Genomic DNA, 18,093 nt, shown 5'->3' on the forward strand with positions numbered 1-18,093 from the left:
GTAGGTATTGAACCATTTTGATAGGAAAAGATACAAAATATCTAAGAAAAAGAAGTATTTTATTGTTCATAAAACTATGGACATAGCAGGTTTTCATTATACGTTAAAATTTCAGTGGTATTTTGAAGAGGATTTAGAAGGTTTTGAGCTGAAACCTTATGCCTGTAGATTAATAGATACTTGAACTTTGAAATTGTGTAAAAAAAAGAGAAAACGAAAAATTTAGGGTTTTGCTTCTGATGGGCTCAATTCATCTTGGTCATTACGTATACCAGTGACTTGTTTTTTGTTGAAGACCCCAGCAATTTCCTTATACCCGCTTGCATATTTACAGATGCTCCTATACTACGGCACCAGAGTGCTGAAATCAGTTAGCCTTTGATATACACTATTATGGTAAGAACAGAACAAGTAGGTCGAGGTGGAGGTGTAGGTCGCGGTGGATGCTACTAGTTAAGTCGCGGTTGATGTCGACAGCACATAGCAAGGAGATCACCTGCGCTGTCAGTCGAGCTAGAACCATTATCAAGTGATGTAGTTTAATGAAATTTGAATGACAAAAAGACTGTGCTTTTGCGATGTTGTGTCAGTCAAGGGATATAGTGATGAAATATCAGCTGTAAATAATCAGATCCTTCTTCATATTTCAAAAATTTACTGTATTTAAGTGCTTTAGAAATTCAAAAATAAATTGAATACAAAAAAGGGATTATATAAAAAGTATCAACTCAGATAGCGCAGGTAATGACAACTTGGCTTCGAACGGACCAATCACAGGGAAGCATCCTTGTAGGCCGCGCAGTAGACATCCATGTAAAACAAATTCATTTTATTTTCAAAAGCATCGATGTAAACGTCCTGGATGGCATCGCGACTTACCTGCTCTGTTCGCTTCCATTCATTACAATGTGTTTGTTTTACATGGATGTCGACATCGACCGCGACCGACATCTCCACCGCGTCCCACTTGTTCTGACGAAACAAAACATGTTCTATAATAGAACATTCTATTTCGTCAAATTCCTTCATTGTCTTTTTATTCACGGCAAAATTGGATGTTGTTGTTGTTTGTTTGGGTTTATATGACTGCGGACACTAAATCCATTCGCCAATTTTACTATTTTTTATTTTATTAGTCATTTTTTCGTATCTTATCCTAAAACTAATACTAATATAATAAACAATTCTACTAATAAATAATTATTTTTGTATTTTTTTTAATAATTTTTGATATATTTGTTTTTATTTATTTTTTTCTAAATGATGTTCTCAGAGTTCCACAGCAAAAACTGCAACATTCTTCTTTTCTTCTTTAGCCCTCTACTTAATTCGAAAGCAATTTTACTATGGACTGTCCAAGTTCGTCATTCATTTTTATCTACATATTTTTTTTTATATTTTTTTAATTATTATATATTTTTTTTCTATTTTTTATATATCTTTTTTATATTTTTTCTTTCTTTTTTTTTTTAATTTTTTATATATCTTTTCTTTTTCTTTTTTTTTCTTTTCTTTTCTTTTTCTTTTAACATATAACAATTTACAAGAAATACTCTATATTTTACAATTACAATTTAAGCTTAATATCTAAAATAACATGCTTGATAACATCAAATATAGAAAGATGGCCTATTTTGGACACGTAGTAAGGGGAGACCGGTATAATATTCTTCAACTTATTATGATGGGTAAAATCGAAGGACGCAGAGGAATTGGTAGAAAGCAGGCCTCTTGGTTGAAGAATATCCGGGAGTGGACAGGAATAAAGAAAGCAGAACACCTATTTAGAATAGCTCGAGACAGAGACAGTTTCGCCATGTTAATCGCAAACGTCAAGGGGACTTGATAGGGCACGTTAAGAAGAAGAAGATCTAAAATATGTTTATACAATAGTAAAATTGGATGTAAAATTATGTTTTGTACACGTCAAATTTGACCTTGAACAAGTCGGTGCAATGTGCACTTTCAATGTTGCAATTTCTTTAATAATTTGCCTGTTTATATTTCGGTACCCTACTTGGTCCTGCCTGATCTTACACTGCCTGAGTTGTTCCATCATCTCTAATATTTCTTCTGCCATCCACTTATTCTTGGTAGTTGTTTTATTTAAAAAAAAAATAGTGTTGTTCTCATAATCAAATAATTCTTTTATGGTGGTCCATAACTTTCAACATCATTCACAGTTGCCATACATTGATTCAAGTCATTTAAGTAACATTTTTTCCTATCAAGCTGTTAATGTATCTTTTTATACGTTTGGTACCAACAAATGGTTGCCAATTTGTAAAATGTATATACAATAAATAATACAACAATCACTACATGAACAATCAGTGAGTGAACACGAATTTTGTTATTGCTCCAAATTAGATAAAACAAACAATTAAATAAATGTTGGATAGGAATTTTTGTACTATTCATATAAATGAATATATTTGCATATTCATTGGTAATTACAGTATAGTAAGTTTGTTGTTGTGGTGTACCTATATGGTGTGATTGTATGTCAAACACAGATAATGCGATGTACAAAAAAGTGGATAAACAAAATATAAAATTAAGCAAGCGAATGAAGAATGGTTAAAAGAACAATGCGCAGAAATAGAAGAATGCCAGAAAAGATATGATAGTTGTAACACACACAAAATTAAAGAATTAGCCCACAACAATATAGAAAATAAAAACGAGAATACTGAAAGATAGAAATGGGAAACTAGTGTTCAATACTAACGAAAAATTAAAGAGACGGACAGAATACATCAAGGAGTTGTTCAAAGACAATATAACAGAACAGACGGAAGTAGAGGTACAAGATAATATGGTTTTAAGATATTAAAAGAAGAAAATTAAAATGACCTGAGAGAAACTTGTCTCAAATACACACACTTGTCAAGCTCAAATAGTTTAAGGATAAGATAGAACGACTGCCTGTGGGCGGTGCGAATTTCCAATAAAAAATAATTAAAATTATTAAATCGTCTGTCAGACGACGCTGGACCAGTTAAGGGTTAAAATAAAGCTTATTGCATAGTTAATCATTTATGGTAGTTATTTTGTACCGAAGTTCAAAAATTATTACAAAAATCCAATTTTTAGGGCAGGATACCAAGTAAGTTATGACATGGGTTCCTTTAAGTACAGTTATAAAAAATTACTGCTTTCTTTGGAAATTTTAACTAGATACTATTAAACTAGAAAGTTTACAGTTCACGTATATACCCACAAGTTGAAAATTGGTTTTGAAATAGTGACGGTAACTGTACCTAAAAATTATATAAATTTTAACATTGTGTCATACCACCTTAAAGAAGAAAATATGGTGTGGTGGTGGGCCACCACAGTAAATATAATCCTTTTTTGTTACCTATTGATTATACTTTTTTGAATTTTGACTTGTTTATTCTTATCGGTTTCGATGTTCATGTGTGTTTTAAATTGCCAGCCAACAAATGATTCTTTTCGAAAGATGGCGCTACCTGTCATGTTCAATTTTGAATCGGTACAATATTAACCACCGAGCTCATATATTTGGACCTTCTCCTCTATAGGTTTTAGGTATTCGGAGTTATATAGTATTGTGTACGAGCTGATTACTAAATTTCGACGATGTAAAAGACGTTTTTCTATTTCCAGGAAACTTAATCTAGAATCGTTGCACTACGTTCCACCGTCAGTAGTGCATATAGATAATGCATTCAAGGCTCCGCAACCTAAGAAACCTAGGAAACAAATACCTGCGAAAAAATACACGAGGTACGACACGTCGTTAAGTTTGTTGACCAAGAAGTTTTCAGATCTGTTGGAGAGGAGTCCAAATGGTGTTGTAGATTTAAATAAAGCATCTTTAGAATTGAAGGTAAGATATTCTGATAAGATATTTAGTATTTTTGTTCTTTTAAGATTTTTATTAGGGCTGTACTTTCTACATGTAAAGGATGATGGGAAAGAATTATTTGCCATCAGACATATTTTGATAGGAATTTAGACAGTGTTACCATTTATAATTTAAGCATTTTACGGTACTGGTCGAAGTATGGTTTGCGCAAGAAAGATTACCGTCCGTAGTGATGTAAGAAGAGAATATTCTCAAGAGAATGTTCTCGAGAACGAGAATATTCTCGGCCAGAAAATTCTCGGCGAGAATTTTCTATATTTACAAAAACCGAAATAAAAATAAAAACTAGATATGGGTCAAATTATTGTAATTTAAAAAATATGTATATTATTTTTGCCAATTCACCTAAGTACATATATTTTTGGCATCCCAAACATTATTATTCTCAAAGCCCAAACACCTACTTGCCGCTCCACTCATGAAATGCTTTTTCGCTTTGGCCGGCCGGGGAATCACGCGATTTTAGATAAAATCCCCGAAAATCGAAGTAGCCGGGGCTGGGGAATCCCATGAACCACTAGCTAGGGTGTTTACAGTGCCAATATTTATTGTTTTGGTGCTATATTAACGTACAAATAGTTAAAATGGTATTCATTTAAGCAGAGAAGAACAAGTTGAGGGAACTGAGTTTTTAGATAATTTAGCAATTTTAAAATATGATGACTCGGCTGAAATAAGGACAGATTTGTCACTTTATGGGTCTAAGGAGAGATTTTTTGGAAAACCATACGTTGTAAAATCAATTGATAAAACTAGACCCAATCATATATGGTGGAAAGGTAAATGTTTTGGAACAAAATGAACTAAAATAGCAGTTGATATAGCATAGCATGCCTTCATCCAGTGCAGCGACTGAAAGAAGTTTCAGTACTTATGGCTTTTTATTCACTCATCTACAATGAACCGGCTTACTGCTGAACGGGCTAGTAAGATAGCTCACAATTTAAAATTGTTAGACGTAGACCAATCCATGACTGAGCTGGCCACTCGTGAAAAACGAAATCCCACAACCCACAACTTCTCATCAGTACATTGAAATGCAGAATGTATATGACCAGAATGAGCTAATCATAGAAATAGATTCTGAATCTAGGGCCTCATCTTTTTCAGATTAGATCACCACATCCATTATTTGCTGTTAAGAAGAAAATTTCATTTTTTAATCAAATAAGTTTTCTGTTTTCAGTTGTTTTTGTTTTTTTCTTATATACAAAGAACACTGTTGTTTCGTCCCATAATTTTGTATCTAATTTCATGATTTTTATTACCATATTTCATCTTTAACAATATCCCTAAGGGTTTCATAGGGTTCATTCTCAGAAAATTCTCCATATCGAGAATATTCTCCGATTTTTCATTCTCGAGAATTTTCCAACACTAACCGTCGGAAAGAAAATAAGGGTAAGAGGTAACGGTCAGAGTGGTGACAGCTAATGCCAATCAAGATCTGAACACAAATGGAGTCAAAAAAAAGAGAAAGACTGGCAAAATTACTGCCGTAATAAACTATGACGATGGAGAAGAATGTTACAGCTGTTTTGAGTCACGTCTAATGAAAGACAAGGATTAGTTTCATCTTCCAATCATTTAGAGGACTATACGCTGTAAGCTCGTACGTAGAGGGATATTTAAAAGTTCGTGAGCGCCAGTAGTGACAAGTCAGTGAACTTTTTCTGGAAATTTGACATAGTGTCAAAGTGATTTCATTAATAGAACGACAAAATGATTGGCAAAATCTTAAAAAAATCGATTACAATTTAATTACTTTTTTGTCTTTTAAATATTACGCGATAAAAATTAAATAATAAATTTAAAAATTTCCGGCGAAATTTGCATTAGTAATCCACTAGTTAGCGATACCAGCGAAGCTCAGAACGTATAAAACTTAAAATAAGTATTGGACATTGGACAGTAGTATTTCGGTATTAGCTTAATTTATAAAAAGTGAATTGATGCACAATAAACTTTCTTCTAAGATATTTTTTGCTATTAAAAGAAACTATTTTTGAAGATAAATAACCAATATCCTTGTAAAAAATATTTATTAAACACGTTTATTACACATACAAGTCAAGTATAGCGCTTTCTAAAAGCGTGAATGTCTTAATTTAAGGCGAAGGGTTATATCAGCTTCTACAAATAAATTATTAAATCTCGTCTATACAAATACAGAAAATGAGTTACCTATATAAAAATTCTTAAATATTTATAATTAGACTACTTTATTTTATAAATAAGCCGTAAGATTTATGTCTGGATCCCGCGTATGAAAAAATAGTTGATTAATAACAAGCTGAAAATTTGTTAATAGCTTAAGGGTGTCTAGTCGGATAAACTTTGATATATGGGAACACTGGAACAGGGGCAGTTTTAATTGTGGAACAGGTTAAAAATCTGGAACGGTCACACCACGAAAACGGCACATTTATTTTGTCCGACAGAACAGACTTAAACTCTCCGAACAGAGATTAAACTCTCATGCAAAAATCAGATTGCTATTTTATCACCTGTCATAATTTCTGTCATTTCACATATTCTACATGTTCCACTCATTAAAACGCCCATTTGGTGATACATACCAGTCTGATTTTTGCATGAGAGTTTAATCTCTGTTCGAAGAGTTTAAGTCTGTTCTGTCGGACAAAATACATGTGCTGATTTCGTGGTCTGACCGTTTCAAATTTTTAACCTGTTCCACAATTAAAACTTCCCCTGTTCCAGTGTTCCCATATATCAAAGTTTATCCGACTAGACACCCTTAAGCTATTAACAAATTTTCAGCTTGCTATTAATCAACTTTTTTTTCATACGCGGGATCCAGACCTATTATTAATCAGAATTGTTTTTACATTTTCAGATCTATTTTTCATTTTTTTTTTGTGTATTGTGGTGTATAAATTAGGCTCACTTATTTTCTGAATTATTAATAATAATTCCATATAAAATATTTGTCACAGTAAGTTAATCTTTGTATTAATATATTTTAAAGTTAAATTAATTTACAAATAGCAAATTTCATAAGTAAAAGTACTATCCTATTATATGCAAAATTTATCCTAGAATCAAATATATAGTTTTTCTATTTGCACATTTTTTGTATCTATTTATTCCTACTCTCTATGGAATGTTATAAACAACATCTACTCATTTCAAAACAAAATTTAATAGGTTTCATATATTAACTACTTTTGATGGGAAATAAGCCACAATTTTACCAAAAAAATGATTTTATTAACGTTTCGACGCCCAAATCGGGTGTCGTTGTCAAAATACAAAAAATATTAATGAATTAAACAAAAATGTTGCTGCTTAGTAAAAAAATTCTTCTAATAATTAATTTTTTCTACGAGCGTGCAAAAATGTCTACTTTCGCGCACGCATTTTAGTTTAGAAAGTTTCACTTTTCCGCACGCGTGTTACTTTTCCGCACGCTTGTTACTTTTCCGCACGCGGTTTTTACTTTTCCGCACGCGTGTTAATTTAGATATGTTAATATGGCCTTAAAGTAAGTATAATACATGCAATAAACTAATATTCAGATATTATTTACTAATTTATTTCAAATATATCTTATTGTGTTCCTGTTTTAATGAAATTAACGCGACAATTCGATGAAATAAAATTATTTTGACATAATATTCGAAAGTCAAATCGGTAGACAATAACAGTCGTTTTGAATCATCGTCATGGGAACCAAGATCGTCGTCATGCTAACTAATTATATTGAAAATTTGGTTTTGACAACCTTGTCAAAGAATTAATTTGTGTATGTATTTTCATATTAATTAAATTAATTGATTAAGATTTGGTAATTTTTTAAAGACTCTTAGAAAAAATATTGTTCCTAACTCTTGCACAAAGTCTCTTTTCCGCACTCGACTGCTTGCCGAACTCCCGCTTCGCGTCGTTCGGCAAACTGTAGTCGCGTGCGGAAAATAATGACTTTCTGTACTTGTTAGGAAAATAACTATTTTCTACAACCGTGTTAAAAATGCAATTTTTAGCACTCCATGAGCGTTAAAAATGCTACTTTAAGGCACTGGTGCTTTAAAATATTTTTAAAGCACTGCAGTTCGTATTGACCGTATAGGCAATTTTGATGTAATGTCAAAAAAATATAAAAATGGAATGTCAGTCAAGTTCAAGTAAAAGTTTTTGTAGATATTGTCCTGTAATTACGTTTGTAGAAAAAATATTGTATGCTATGCGTGTTAAAAATTACATTTTTAAGGCACTCATGTGAATTGCAGAACTCGCTATCGCTCATTCTGCAAACTTTCACATGCGGGCCTTAAACGTGTACTTTTAACACTTATATCATAAATAACTATAAAAAGACAACCACATGCAATGGTGACAGTAAAATTCTCGCGCTACAGATTTCATAAAATTTCGAAAAGTTAATAAAATCATTTTTTTAGTAAAATTGTAAAAATGCCACAAGAAAATAGCTTCAGAATTTCATATATTATTTAATAACAAGTCGATATAACAACTGAGGATAGTATAAATATAACGTGTATATTTTTTATTCATAATAGGTACCGGTTTTAATACCGGGATCCCGGTATTTGAAATTTTAATTGTAAATTGCAAAAATGCCACAAGAAAATAGCTTCAGAATTTCATATATTATTTAATAACAAGTCGATATAACAACTGAGGATAGTATAAATATAACGTGTATATTTTTTATTCATAATACCGGTTTTAATACCGGGATCCCGGTATTTGAAATTTTAAATACCAAATACCGGTATTGTGATTTTGGCTCGGTATTGTAAGCCCTAAGGACAGGTCTTGTCGCCATTTTATTTATCTTGAATTTAGCGATTCAAAAAATACTGAAACTGTTTTTGGTGGCATGTTTAAGTTAAATATGTGATTGTATGGGATTAAACCAGAATTAATTGTAATGACAGCTAAACCAAAATATCGGAGAGGACCACAAAAAATCAAATCAAGTAGTTGGTGTTAAAAGATGAGAAAGTAGTTGTATTCAAGGCAAAATGATCGAAAAAATGTGTTGGATCCTGAAATGGTAGGGGAGCCCAAGCGGGGATTTTTGCAGTTACTCGAGCGCGTCAGATTATCATATGAGGAGAAACCTGGTACCCTGCAGATGTACCTCTACTGTATATTATTGGCTCTTAACACAGGGGAGTTTGTTAAGGGGGCCCGAAAAAAAAATTTATCCTTAAAAAAACTTGAAATTGTCAGATTAAGATAAGGTAAGTTAAGTACATGCAAAAGAGTGTATATGTAAAAAATCTGACGATTTGAGCCGGGCGTAAGGAAATGGTTGAGTCCCAAAATTTCACAAGAAAAAAGCGAATATTTCGCGAAATGAATGACAGATCGAAAAACTAAAAAATATGTGCTCAAAATTTTTTAAAAATATCGAATGATACCAAACACGACTTCCCACGGAGAGGGGTGGGGGGTAAATTTAATATTTTAAATACGAATCCCGCGATACTTCGCGAAATGAACATCAGATCGAAAAACTGTAAAATACACTTATTCAATATTTTTGAAAAATCTATCGAAGGTCACCAAACACAACCCCCCACGGAGGTGGGGTGGGGGGTTACTTTAAAATCTTAAACTGGACCCCTTATTTTTTATTGCAGATTTGGATTCCTTACGTAAAAATAAGTAACTTTTATTCGAAATATTTTTTCGAATTATGGATAGATGGCGTTATAATCAGAAAAATCAATTGTTGGACATGGAAAATTAAATTAAAAAATGGCAAGCTCCCACTAAAATGGAAAACTTTACTTAACTTTTTTTGGTTTTAGAACCTACTCTTCACAACCCAATAGGTCCCCAAAGCGCTTGAGTGACTGCACGTTTAGCATACTTTGCTCCCCTACCAAAAGGAAGTCCTAATACAATTTAGAGGAAAATGGTCAGTACCATTAGAGATACGACTATTGCAAAACTTGAAAAAATGTCTGGAAAGTTTGACAATGAAGAGACCTGGTGGAGGTCAAACGAATTTCAAGAAAAAATAAAGTAGAAGAAAAAATTATATACAGTGTCAAGAAAATAGATCAGATCATCTTTAAAACCATACGGTTGCCAAAAAGGAAGCGAAAGCAGCACTAGCAAAAGCTAAAGCAGAAGTGTATATAAATATATACGATCAACTTGATACCAGAGAAGAAAAAACAATTATATATAAAGCGGAACATAGAGCAAAGAAAGCAAAAGATTGTAATCAAATTAGATATATCCGAGACTAGATGTTTTATGTAACAGAAACCTGTCGATGAATATTCGAAAGAAGGTGCTGAAATGTTATGTGTGGTCTATCCTATTGTATGGTTGTGAGACATGGACGTTGAAAACCATAATGCGAAACAAAATAGAAGCATTCGAATTGTGGTGCTATTGACGAATCCTAACGATATCGTGGGTTTCGCACACTTCCAATGAAGATGTTCTTCAAATGCTGAATTCAGAACGTCTGCTCATAAGCATCATAAAGAGGAGAAAAACAGAATACTTCGGCCATATAATTAGAGGACCTAAATACCATCTGCTTCGCCTTATAATACAAGGAAAAGTGTAGGGAAACTGATGGATTGGTCGAAAGAAACTTTCATGGCTGAGTAATATTAGACAATGGTGTGGCTGCACAGTAAAAGAATTATTTCGCGCAGCAGCCGATAGAGACAGATTTCACGAAATTGTAAACATGATGACGGCCAACGTTTGAATACAGACACGGCACCTAAAGAAGAAGAAGAAGAGACTAGATGATATTCCTGGGGAAGTATGAACAGTATTAGGAGAGACGTGAACAAGTTGGGTAACAGGTTTATTTAGTAGAATTATGGAAGTTGGACAAATGTCAGGCGAATGGAGAGGTAATATATTAGTACCTGTTAATATATAAGTTTGGTTTGAGGCAAGGCAGATCAACAAAATATGCAATTTTCATTATAAGCCAGTCGATGGAAAAATACCGGAATAAAGAAACAGACACTCATATGGTATTCATTGATCTTAAGAAGCATAGATAGAGTTTCTCGAGAGAACTGTGGTGGACACTAAATAATAAAGAAGTCCCCGGTAAATATAAAAATTTTGGAATAGGTGTGTAGGGACATAAATTTCATGTTAAAGTAGGATTGCACCAGTGCTCGGTGCTTAGTTCTCATTTATTCAAGGTATTATACCCTGGGGCTTAATGTATGCTGATGAGGTAGTGTTAGTAGGAAATAGTGAAAGAGATTTAGAAAAAAAACTAGAACAGTGGGGATAAGATTTTGAGAAAATGGTTCATTTAAAAATGGAGTCACTACGAATAAAATGATATCTTTGGATGGTGAAATTATTGTAAATAGTAATATGTAGTTTTAAGTAACTTAGGATACAGATGAAATGGAAGAAAGCGAGTGGTTTTTTGTGTGACAGAAAAATTCAATGAAACTGAAGGGAAAATTCTATAAAACAACCATAACACCAGCTATGATGTACAGAACTGAATGTTGAGTAGGTAAAAAGAAATAGGAACCACGGATGCATGTGGCGGAAATGAGAATGCTTAGTTGGATGAGTGGGAGGACAAAGAAGGATGAAATGTAGGGTTGCTACCAGTTACTTTCAAAATGAAAGACCATAATAAGCTAAGTTGGTTTGATAATTTTGTAGATTTTGTCAGTGACTACCTAGATATATGGAAGAAAATCTTTCTTATAATGAGAATCTGATTTTTTTGATGACTTTAAAAACCATGTGGTATATATACCATAATTGTTGTTGCAGGTACAAGACAAGCATTTTTAAATGCACTTTTATAAATTATTTTTTTAACTCTTTTTCATTTATATTTTAATTACTTATTGATAATAATAATTACACGTTTGGGTTTAGGTACAAAAAAGGCGAATATACGACATCACGAACGTGCTGGAAGGAATAGGTATTTTAGAAAAGAAATCAAAAAACAACATTCAGTGGAAGGGATCACATGGCCAGAATAGTCAGTGCGTGGAATTTAAGAAGCAACTGCAGAATTTAGACAATTTCGAAAATTATTTAGATCAGATGATAGAGTCGGCGTCGAACGAATTAAGCAAATTGACACATGACAGGTCAGTATTTGTATACGTTAAAACCGTAAACGTTTTTACTCTTGCGTCATCATTAAAGCCTTATTCACACAAGTCCGTGGACGGTTGTACCTCAGCGGGAAGGTACTGGCTTCAGAAGCCAGAGCGCACGAGTTCGATTCTCGGCACCAACAAGATTTTCATTTCTAAAAATGATACGAGCCGTTCACCATGCTTCGGAGGGTACGTTAAGCCGTCGGTCCTCTTGAGCTACATCGACACTAGTTATAGTCCAAGCTGTGGGTGAAAAATAGGTCGATTTCAGGATAAAATTCAGCAATTTTTGAAACCTATCAGGTGTTCTAAAGGACGATGCCAGGAATAACTTATACTAAAATGTAACCAAAAATTTTGTGCGGTATTTTATTTATGACTATTTTCATTTGTTAAATTTGCAATTTTTAAAGATTTTTAACTTTGCAGCTTAGGATATTCATTTTAGAGAAAAACTTTTAAATAGAAAATTGTAGTAAATTAAAAAACCTACAACATGAGCTATGGCAAGTTTAATTTTGTTAATACATTATTGCAAAACAACCTGCGAAAGGTCCAAAATGGCCGTTTTTTGCAATTGCCTTATTTATTGTAAATATAACTTTTATGTATTTTTTAAGGCTTTATAATGAAGATCTTTCAATACTAAACATAAAAATAATTTGTAATGCCCGATTGGTGAACTTGTTGCTTAGATATTATATTTTGTTTATCCCAAGAGGTCAAATGTCCAAGGCTATAACTTTTTGAAAAAAAAATCGTACAGAGTTAATCTTACATCCACTCTCCTTCTAAAGAATTGTATTTTCATATTCTAATGTAAATAAATCCGTATAACATTTTTCAACCTCTTATTTCGGGTTTGAAAATAGGGAGGCAAATTTCGTTATAAACATTTAGAACGGAAGCCGCCCCTGTACATCCTATGAGTTTCTAACTTGCAGGTTATTGTTGCTGAAGACAAAATAAAAATTCAAAACCAAATAAAAATTTTCTACGACCAACTGAAGCGGAGATAATTGTTTTTGCTTTCTTAAATCGTAGTGACTTTATTTATAACAATTAAGAAATTATTTCACAGTCATTGATTAAAGAAAGACTTATATTATCTTAAAATTAAAAATTATTTTAACCAAAAATTACATTTAATTATTAAAAATGATTTTTAAAGTGTAGTGGAGCTTTATTTTTCGTTTCGAGTGTGATTTATTGTGTCGGTTGCCCTTAGCAACGGCTAGCAACTTATAATACATTGAATCACGGTTTTTGCTTTAAATTTTAAAGCACCGCTTGGATTGACATAAAATTTGGCAAACGCATAGATAACATGTTAAAGAATAAAATTATATTGGGCCTTTGTGTGCTTTTGTCCTGGGGGGTGAGTTTCACCCCCTTATAAGTGGTGAAAAAATATATGTTCAAAATAAGTTCGGAAATTGATAAAACGTCTAATTCTAAACACCATTAATTTGTTCTATAGCATTTTTCACCAAGCTAATACCTTTCGAGTTATTTTCGAGTAAATACCTTCATTTTTCAACAAAAAAAAACACGTTTTTAGGCGGTTTTTGACAAATAACTCAAAAAGTAAGTATTTTATTGAAAAAAAAAGAGTTTTAACAAAAATATAGCAAATTAAAAATTGAAAAAAAAAATGATGTATGCATGAAATCTCTAGACCCAGTAGAAACAAAGTTCTAGCTAATGAAAAATAGGTTCATATCCGTCAAATTTCAAAGTGAATTATTTCAACGTGAAATAACCAAAAAATCATGCACTTTTTGGAGAAAACTCATTACAACTTTTTAAAAGTGTTTAAAAAAATATATATATCTGTTTTTAAAAAAAGTTTATAGCATCAAAAGTAAGCAAGTTACGCTGAAAATAAGAAGTTTTTGCTGTTACGAATATTTTGGATTTTTTGCTTTTTTTTTGAAGGCAAAAATTTGTTAAGATATGGTTGTTCTAAATTTGCATACACTCGTGATTATTGACTAGTTCAAGTCCTTTTAACTACAGTCCCTTCAAAAATAAGCACTTTAAACCGATGAAACTTACAGACATAAACACACATACACTAGTAAAACAACAAAAAGTGCATGATTTTTTAGTTATTTCACGTTAAAATAATTCACTTTGAAATTTGACGGATATGAACCTATTTTATATTAGCTAGAACTTTGTTTGTACTGGGTCTAGAGATTTCATGCATACATTTTTAATTTGCTATATTTAGGTAAAACTCTTTTTTCAATAAAATACTTACTTTTTGAGTTATTTGTCAAAACCCGCCTAAAAACGTGTTTTTTTTTTGTTGAAAAATGAAGGTATTTACTCGAAAATAACTCGAAAGGTATTAACTTGGTGAAAAAATGCTATAGAACAAAAGGTGCTTAGAATTAGACGTTTTATCTATTTCCGAACTTATTTTGAACATATATTTTTTCACCCCTATAATGGGTGAAACTCACCCCCAGGACAAAAGCGCACATAGGCCCAATATTATTTTTATTCTTTAACATGTTATCTATGTGTTTGCCAAATTTCATGTCAATCCAAGCGGTGCTTTAAAATTCAATTCAAAAACCTGTTTTAAAGCAAAAACCCTGACTAGCAACGGCAAGTTGCTAGCCGCTAAGGGCAATAAATGACAGTCGTAACGAAAAATAAATCTACATTTTAAAAATAATTTTTAATAATTAAATGTAATTTTAGGTTAAAATAATTTTTATTTTAAGATAATATAAGTCTTTCTTTAGTCAATTACTGTGAAATAATTTCTTAATTGTTATAAAGTCACTACGATTTAAGAAAACAAAAACAATTATCTCGGCTTTAGTGAGTCGTAGAAAATTTTTATTCGCTTTTTAATCTTTATTTTGTCTTCAGCAACAATAACCTGCAAGTTAGAAATTCATAGGATGTACAGGGGCGGCTTCAGTTCTAAATGTTTATAACGAAATTTGCCCCCTTATTTTCAAACCCGAAATAAGAGGTTGAAAAATGTTATACGCATTTATTTACATCAGAATATGAAAATACAAGTCTTTAGAAGGAGAGTGGATCTTCGGTTAATTCAAAAAGTTATAGCCTTGGACATTTGACCTCTTGGGATAAACAAATTATAATATCTAAGCAACAAGTTCACCAATCGGGCACTACATTTTTTTTATGTTTAGTATTGAAAGATCTTCATTTTAAAGCCTTAAAAAATACATAAAAGTTATTTTTACAATAAATAAGGCAATTGCAAAAAACGGCCATTTTGGACCTTTCGCATGCTGTTTTGCAATAACGTATTAACGAAAATAAACTTGCCATAGCTCAAGTTGTAGGTTTTTTAATTTACTACAATTTTCTATTAAAAGTTTTTCTCTAAAATGAATATCCTAAGCTGCAAAATTAAAAATCTTGAAAAATTGCAAATTTAACAAATGAAAATCGTCATAAATAAAAAACCGCACAAAATTTTTGGTTACATTTTAGTATAAGTTATTGCTGGGATCGTCCGTTACAACACCTGATAGGTTTCAAAAATTCCTGAATTATATCACGTTTTTTCACCCACAGCCTAGGGTATTACTTCAAACAGGGTTAAAGATGCAATTTGCGCCGGAACAATCCGAAAGCATCTTCCCGGCAAAAATGCCATGCGATATTATTATTATACAAGTCCAGTAGTGGTAACTATTATTATTTGTACGGACAACTAATCCCGGATAAAAAATCCCCACAAATTATTTCTGGACAAAAAATCCCCGCAAAATATTCCGGTCAAATAATACCCACAAATTTTTTTGGACAAAATATCCCTACAAAAATACCGGAAAAAAAAATCCCCGCAAAAAATGACGGACAAAAAATCCCCAAGAAACATGTGCTGCCGAATGGTTCTCAAAAGTTTTCCCCCTGAACGCAATCAACGCAATTGTTATTTAGCCTCAGTACATGAAAGTATAGCAATCGCTATGAAACCGCTTTTCGGCACGTAAATAGCAATTAAGATTAAGCGTGAATTATAATTTGGATTACCAAATTTCGAATTCCAATTTCCTATTCCAGTTGGTTTTCCCCATTACGAAATAATACCGAAAACTTCAAATTTTACATGACAAGAATGTGTTTTTTCAAAAATCGTGGAAAATATGGGGAATGAGCTAAGGCTGTGGCAATCATATCGTAATTATTCGCTTACTCGTAAATCTTTTGCTAACTCTGCTTTGAATAACTCTGTTCAAAACATTGCCTATTCGTGGTGATAACTGTATGCAGGTATGTACTGCATTTTGATTGTAATGCCAAAAACCTGTTCCCTTTTTTTTTTGTAAATTTTACGTTTACGTAATTGCTAATCATTATTTTCCTGCCGAAAAGCGGTTTCATGGCGATTGCTATACTCTCATTGACTGAGGCTGAAAATATTTGCGTCGATTGCGTTCACGGGAAAACTTTTGAGAACTATTCGGCAGCAAATATTTCTTGGGCAGATTTTTTGTCCAGGAATAATTTGTGGATATTTTTTGTCCGGGATTATTTTTGTCCTAGGTTCCCAGTAGTATAAGTCGAGTGGTCGCGTATAATTTTGTATTTGACCTGTTTGAACAACGATTGAGTTTTCTACTTATAGCCCAATAAATGACCGTTTTGGAGTGTAATTTCCAGGGGCAACTCCGAATTGCATGAAAATTTGGATTGAGGTTCTACTTACCCTCCACTTCAAAGTTGAATTTGTGCCGTTGGTTGCTTTTACTTGGGGGGTGACATTTACCCCTTCTCGGCGGGTGAAAAACGCGTGTTTAAAATAAGGCCGGAAATGGATAAATTGACTTATTTTAAGCACCTTTTGTTCTATAAAGTTTTTTACGTAAGTCAATACTTTTCGAGTTATTCGCGATTTAAAATGTTGATTTTTCGACAAAAAAACTACTGTTTCAGACCGTTTCTCCCAAATAATTGAAAAAGTAAATATTTTATCGAAAGAATATTTTTAGCTATGTAGCCTATAAAAAAACGAAAAAAATGGTGTACCAGTAAAGTTTACAAATTGAGTAGAAGCAAAGTTGTAGCTCATGAAAAATACGTTCTTTTCGTCTAATTCCAAATCGAATAATTCAACGCGAAATCACCGAAGATAGAAGCATTTTTCGGAAGAACCTTGTCAACATTTTTAAAGTATCGAAAAAAAGCTTATTATTTGTTTTTTACAAAAGTTTACAGCATCAAAAATAAACGAGTTACACTGAAAAAAAAAAGTTGGCCCCTTTTTTTGGTAAAAAAAATCGTGAAAACCTCCCTTTATTTAGCACCCTAAATGAAATTAATCGTTTGGCTTTACCATCTATTTTAACTGTATGTGTATTGTTTATATGATCTGTAAGTTTGATTGGTTTGAAGTGCTTATCTTTGAAAACATTTGGTTTTATATTAAAAAAATTTCTAAAAATTTTTGAAAAATTTCATTTTTTCAAAATAACTTAAAAAGTATTAGTGATAAGAAGAATCTTGAAGAATAAAAAAATGTAGGTTTTGCTATGATAAATATGCTAGTTTTATTTTGTTTTTCCGTAAGACAAAAATTGGTTAAGATATGGCTGTTCAAAATTTGCATACACTCGTGATTAGTGACCCATTCAAGCTTTCTCAATTATAACCCTTTCAAAAATAAACACTTTAAACAGGTGAGACTGACAGATCATATAAAAAATAGATAGGTAAGTAAATTGTTTGTAAAGCGGTAGCGATTAATTTCATTTGAGGAGCTAAACACGGCGAGATTTTCATGATGTTTTTACAAAAAAAAAAGAGGGCCAACTTTATTTTGAGTGTAACTCGCGTATTTTTAATGCTAAAACTTTTGTTAACAATTACAACAAAGCTTTTTATAGACACTTTAAAAAAGTTTAAATGGGTTTTTCCCGAAAAGTGCTTAATTTTTCAGTGATTTCACCTTGAAATATTCGATTTGGAATTAGACGAATAAGAACGTAATTTTCATGAGCTACAACTTTGTTTTTATTTGATTGAGAGACTTTACACATTTTTTTTGGGTTTTTTTATAAGCTACACTTTTGCTGAGAA

At 32.1% G+C, this 18,093-nt stretch overlaps 1 protein-coding gene across 2 annotated transcripts in view; it reads left to right on the plus strand.

The window, feature by feature from the left end:
* The window catches only part of LOC114338791 (transcription factor E2F2-like), a 275,509-nt gene that overhangs the window by 209,271 nt on the left and 48,145 nt on the right, over window positions 1-18,093 (plus strand). For both annotated transcript variants that reach the window (XM_028289414.2, XM_028289406.2), the window contains exons 3-4: window positions 3,634-3,856; window positions 11,783-12,003. In XM_028289414.2, the coding sequence (XP_028145215.1) occupies window positions 3,634-3,856; window positions 11,783-12,003 (444 nt within the window). The remainder of the gene's footprint in view (window positions 1-3,633; window positions 3,857-11,782; window positions 12,004-18,093) is intronic.

The sequence above is a fragment of the Diabrotica virgifera genome, chromosome 1, assembly GCF_917563875.1.
Source record: "Diabrotica virgifera virgifera chromosome 1, PGI_DIABVI_V3a".
NCBI classification, from domain to species: Eukaryota; Metazoa; Arthropoda; class Insecta; order Coleoptera; family Chrysomelidae; genus Diabrotica; species Diabrotica virgifera.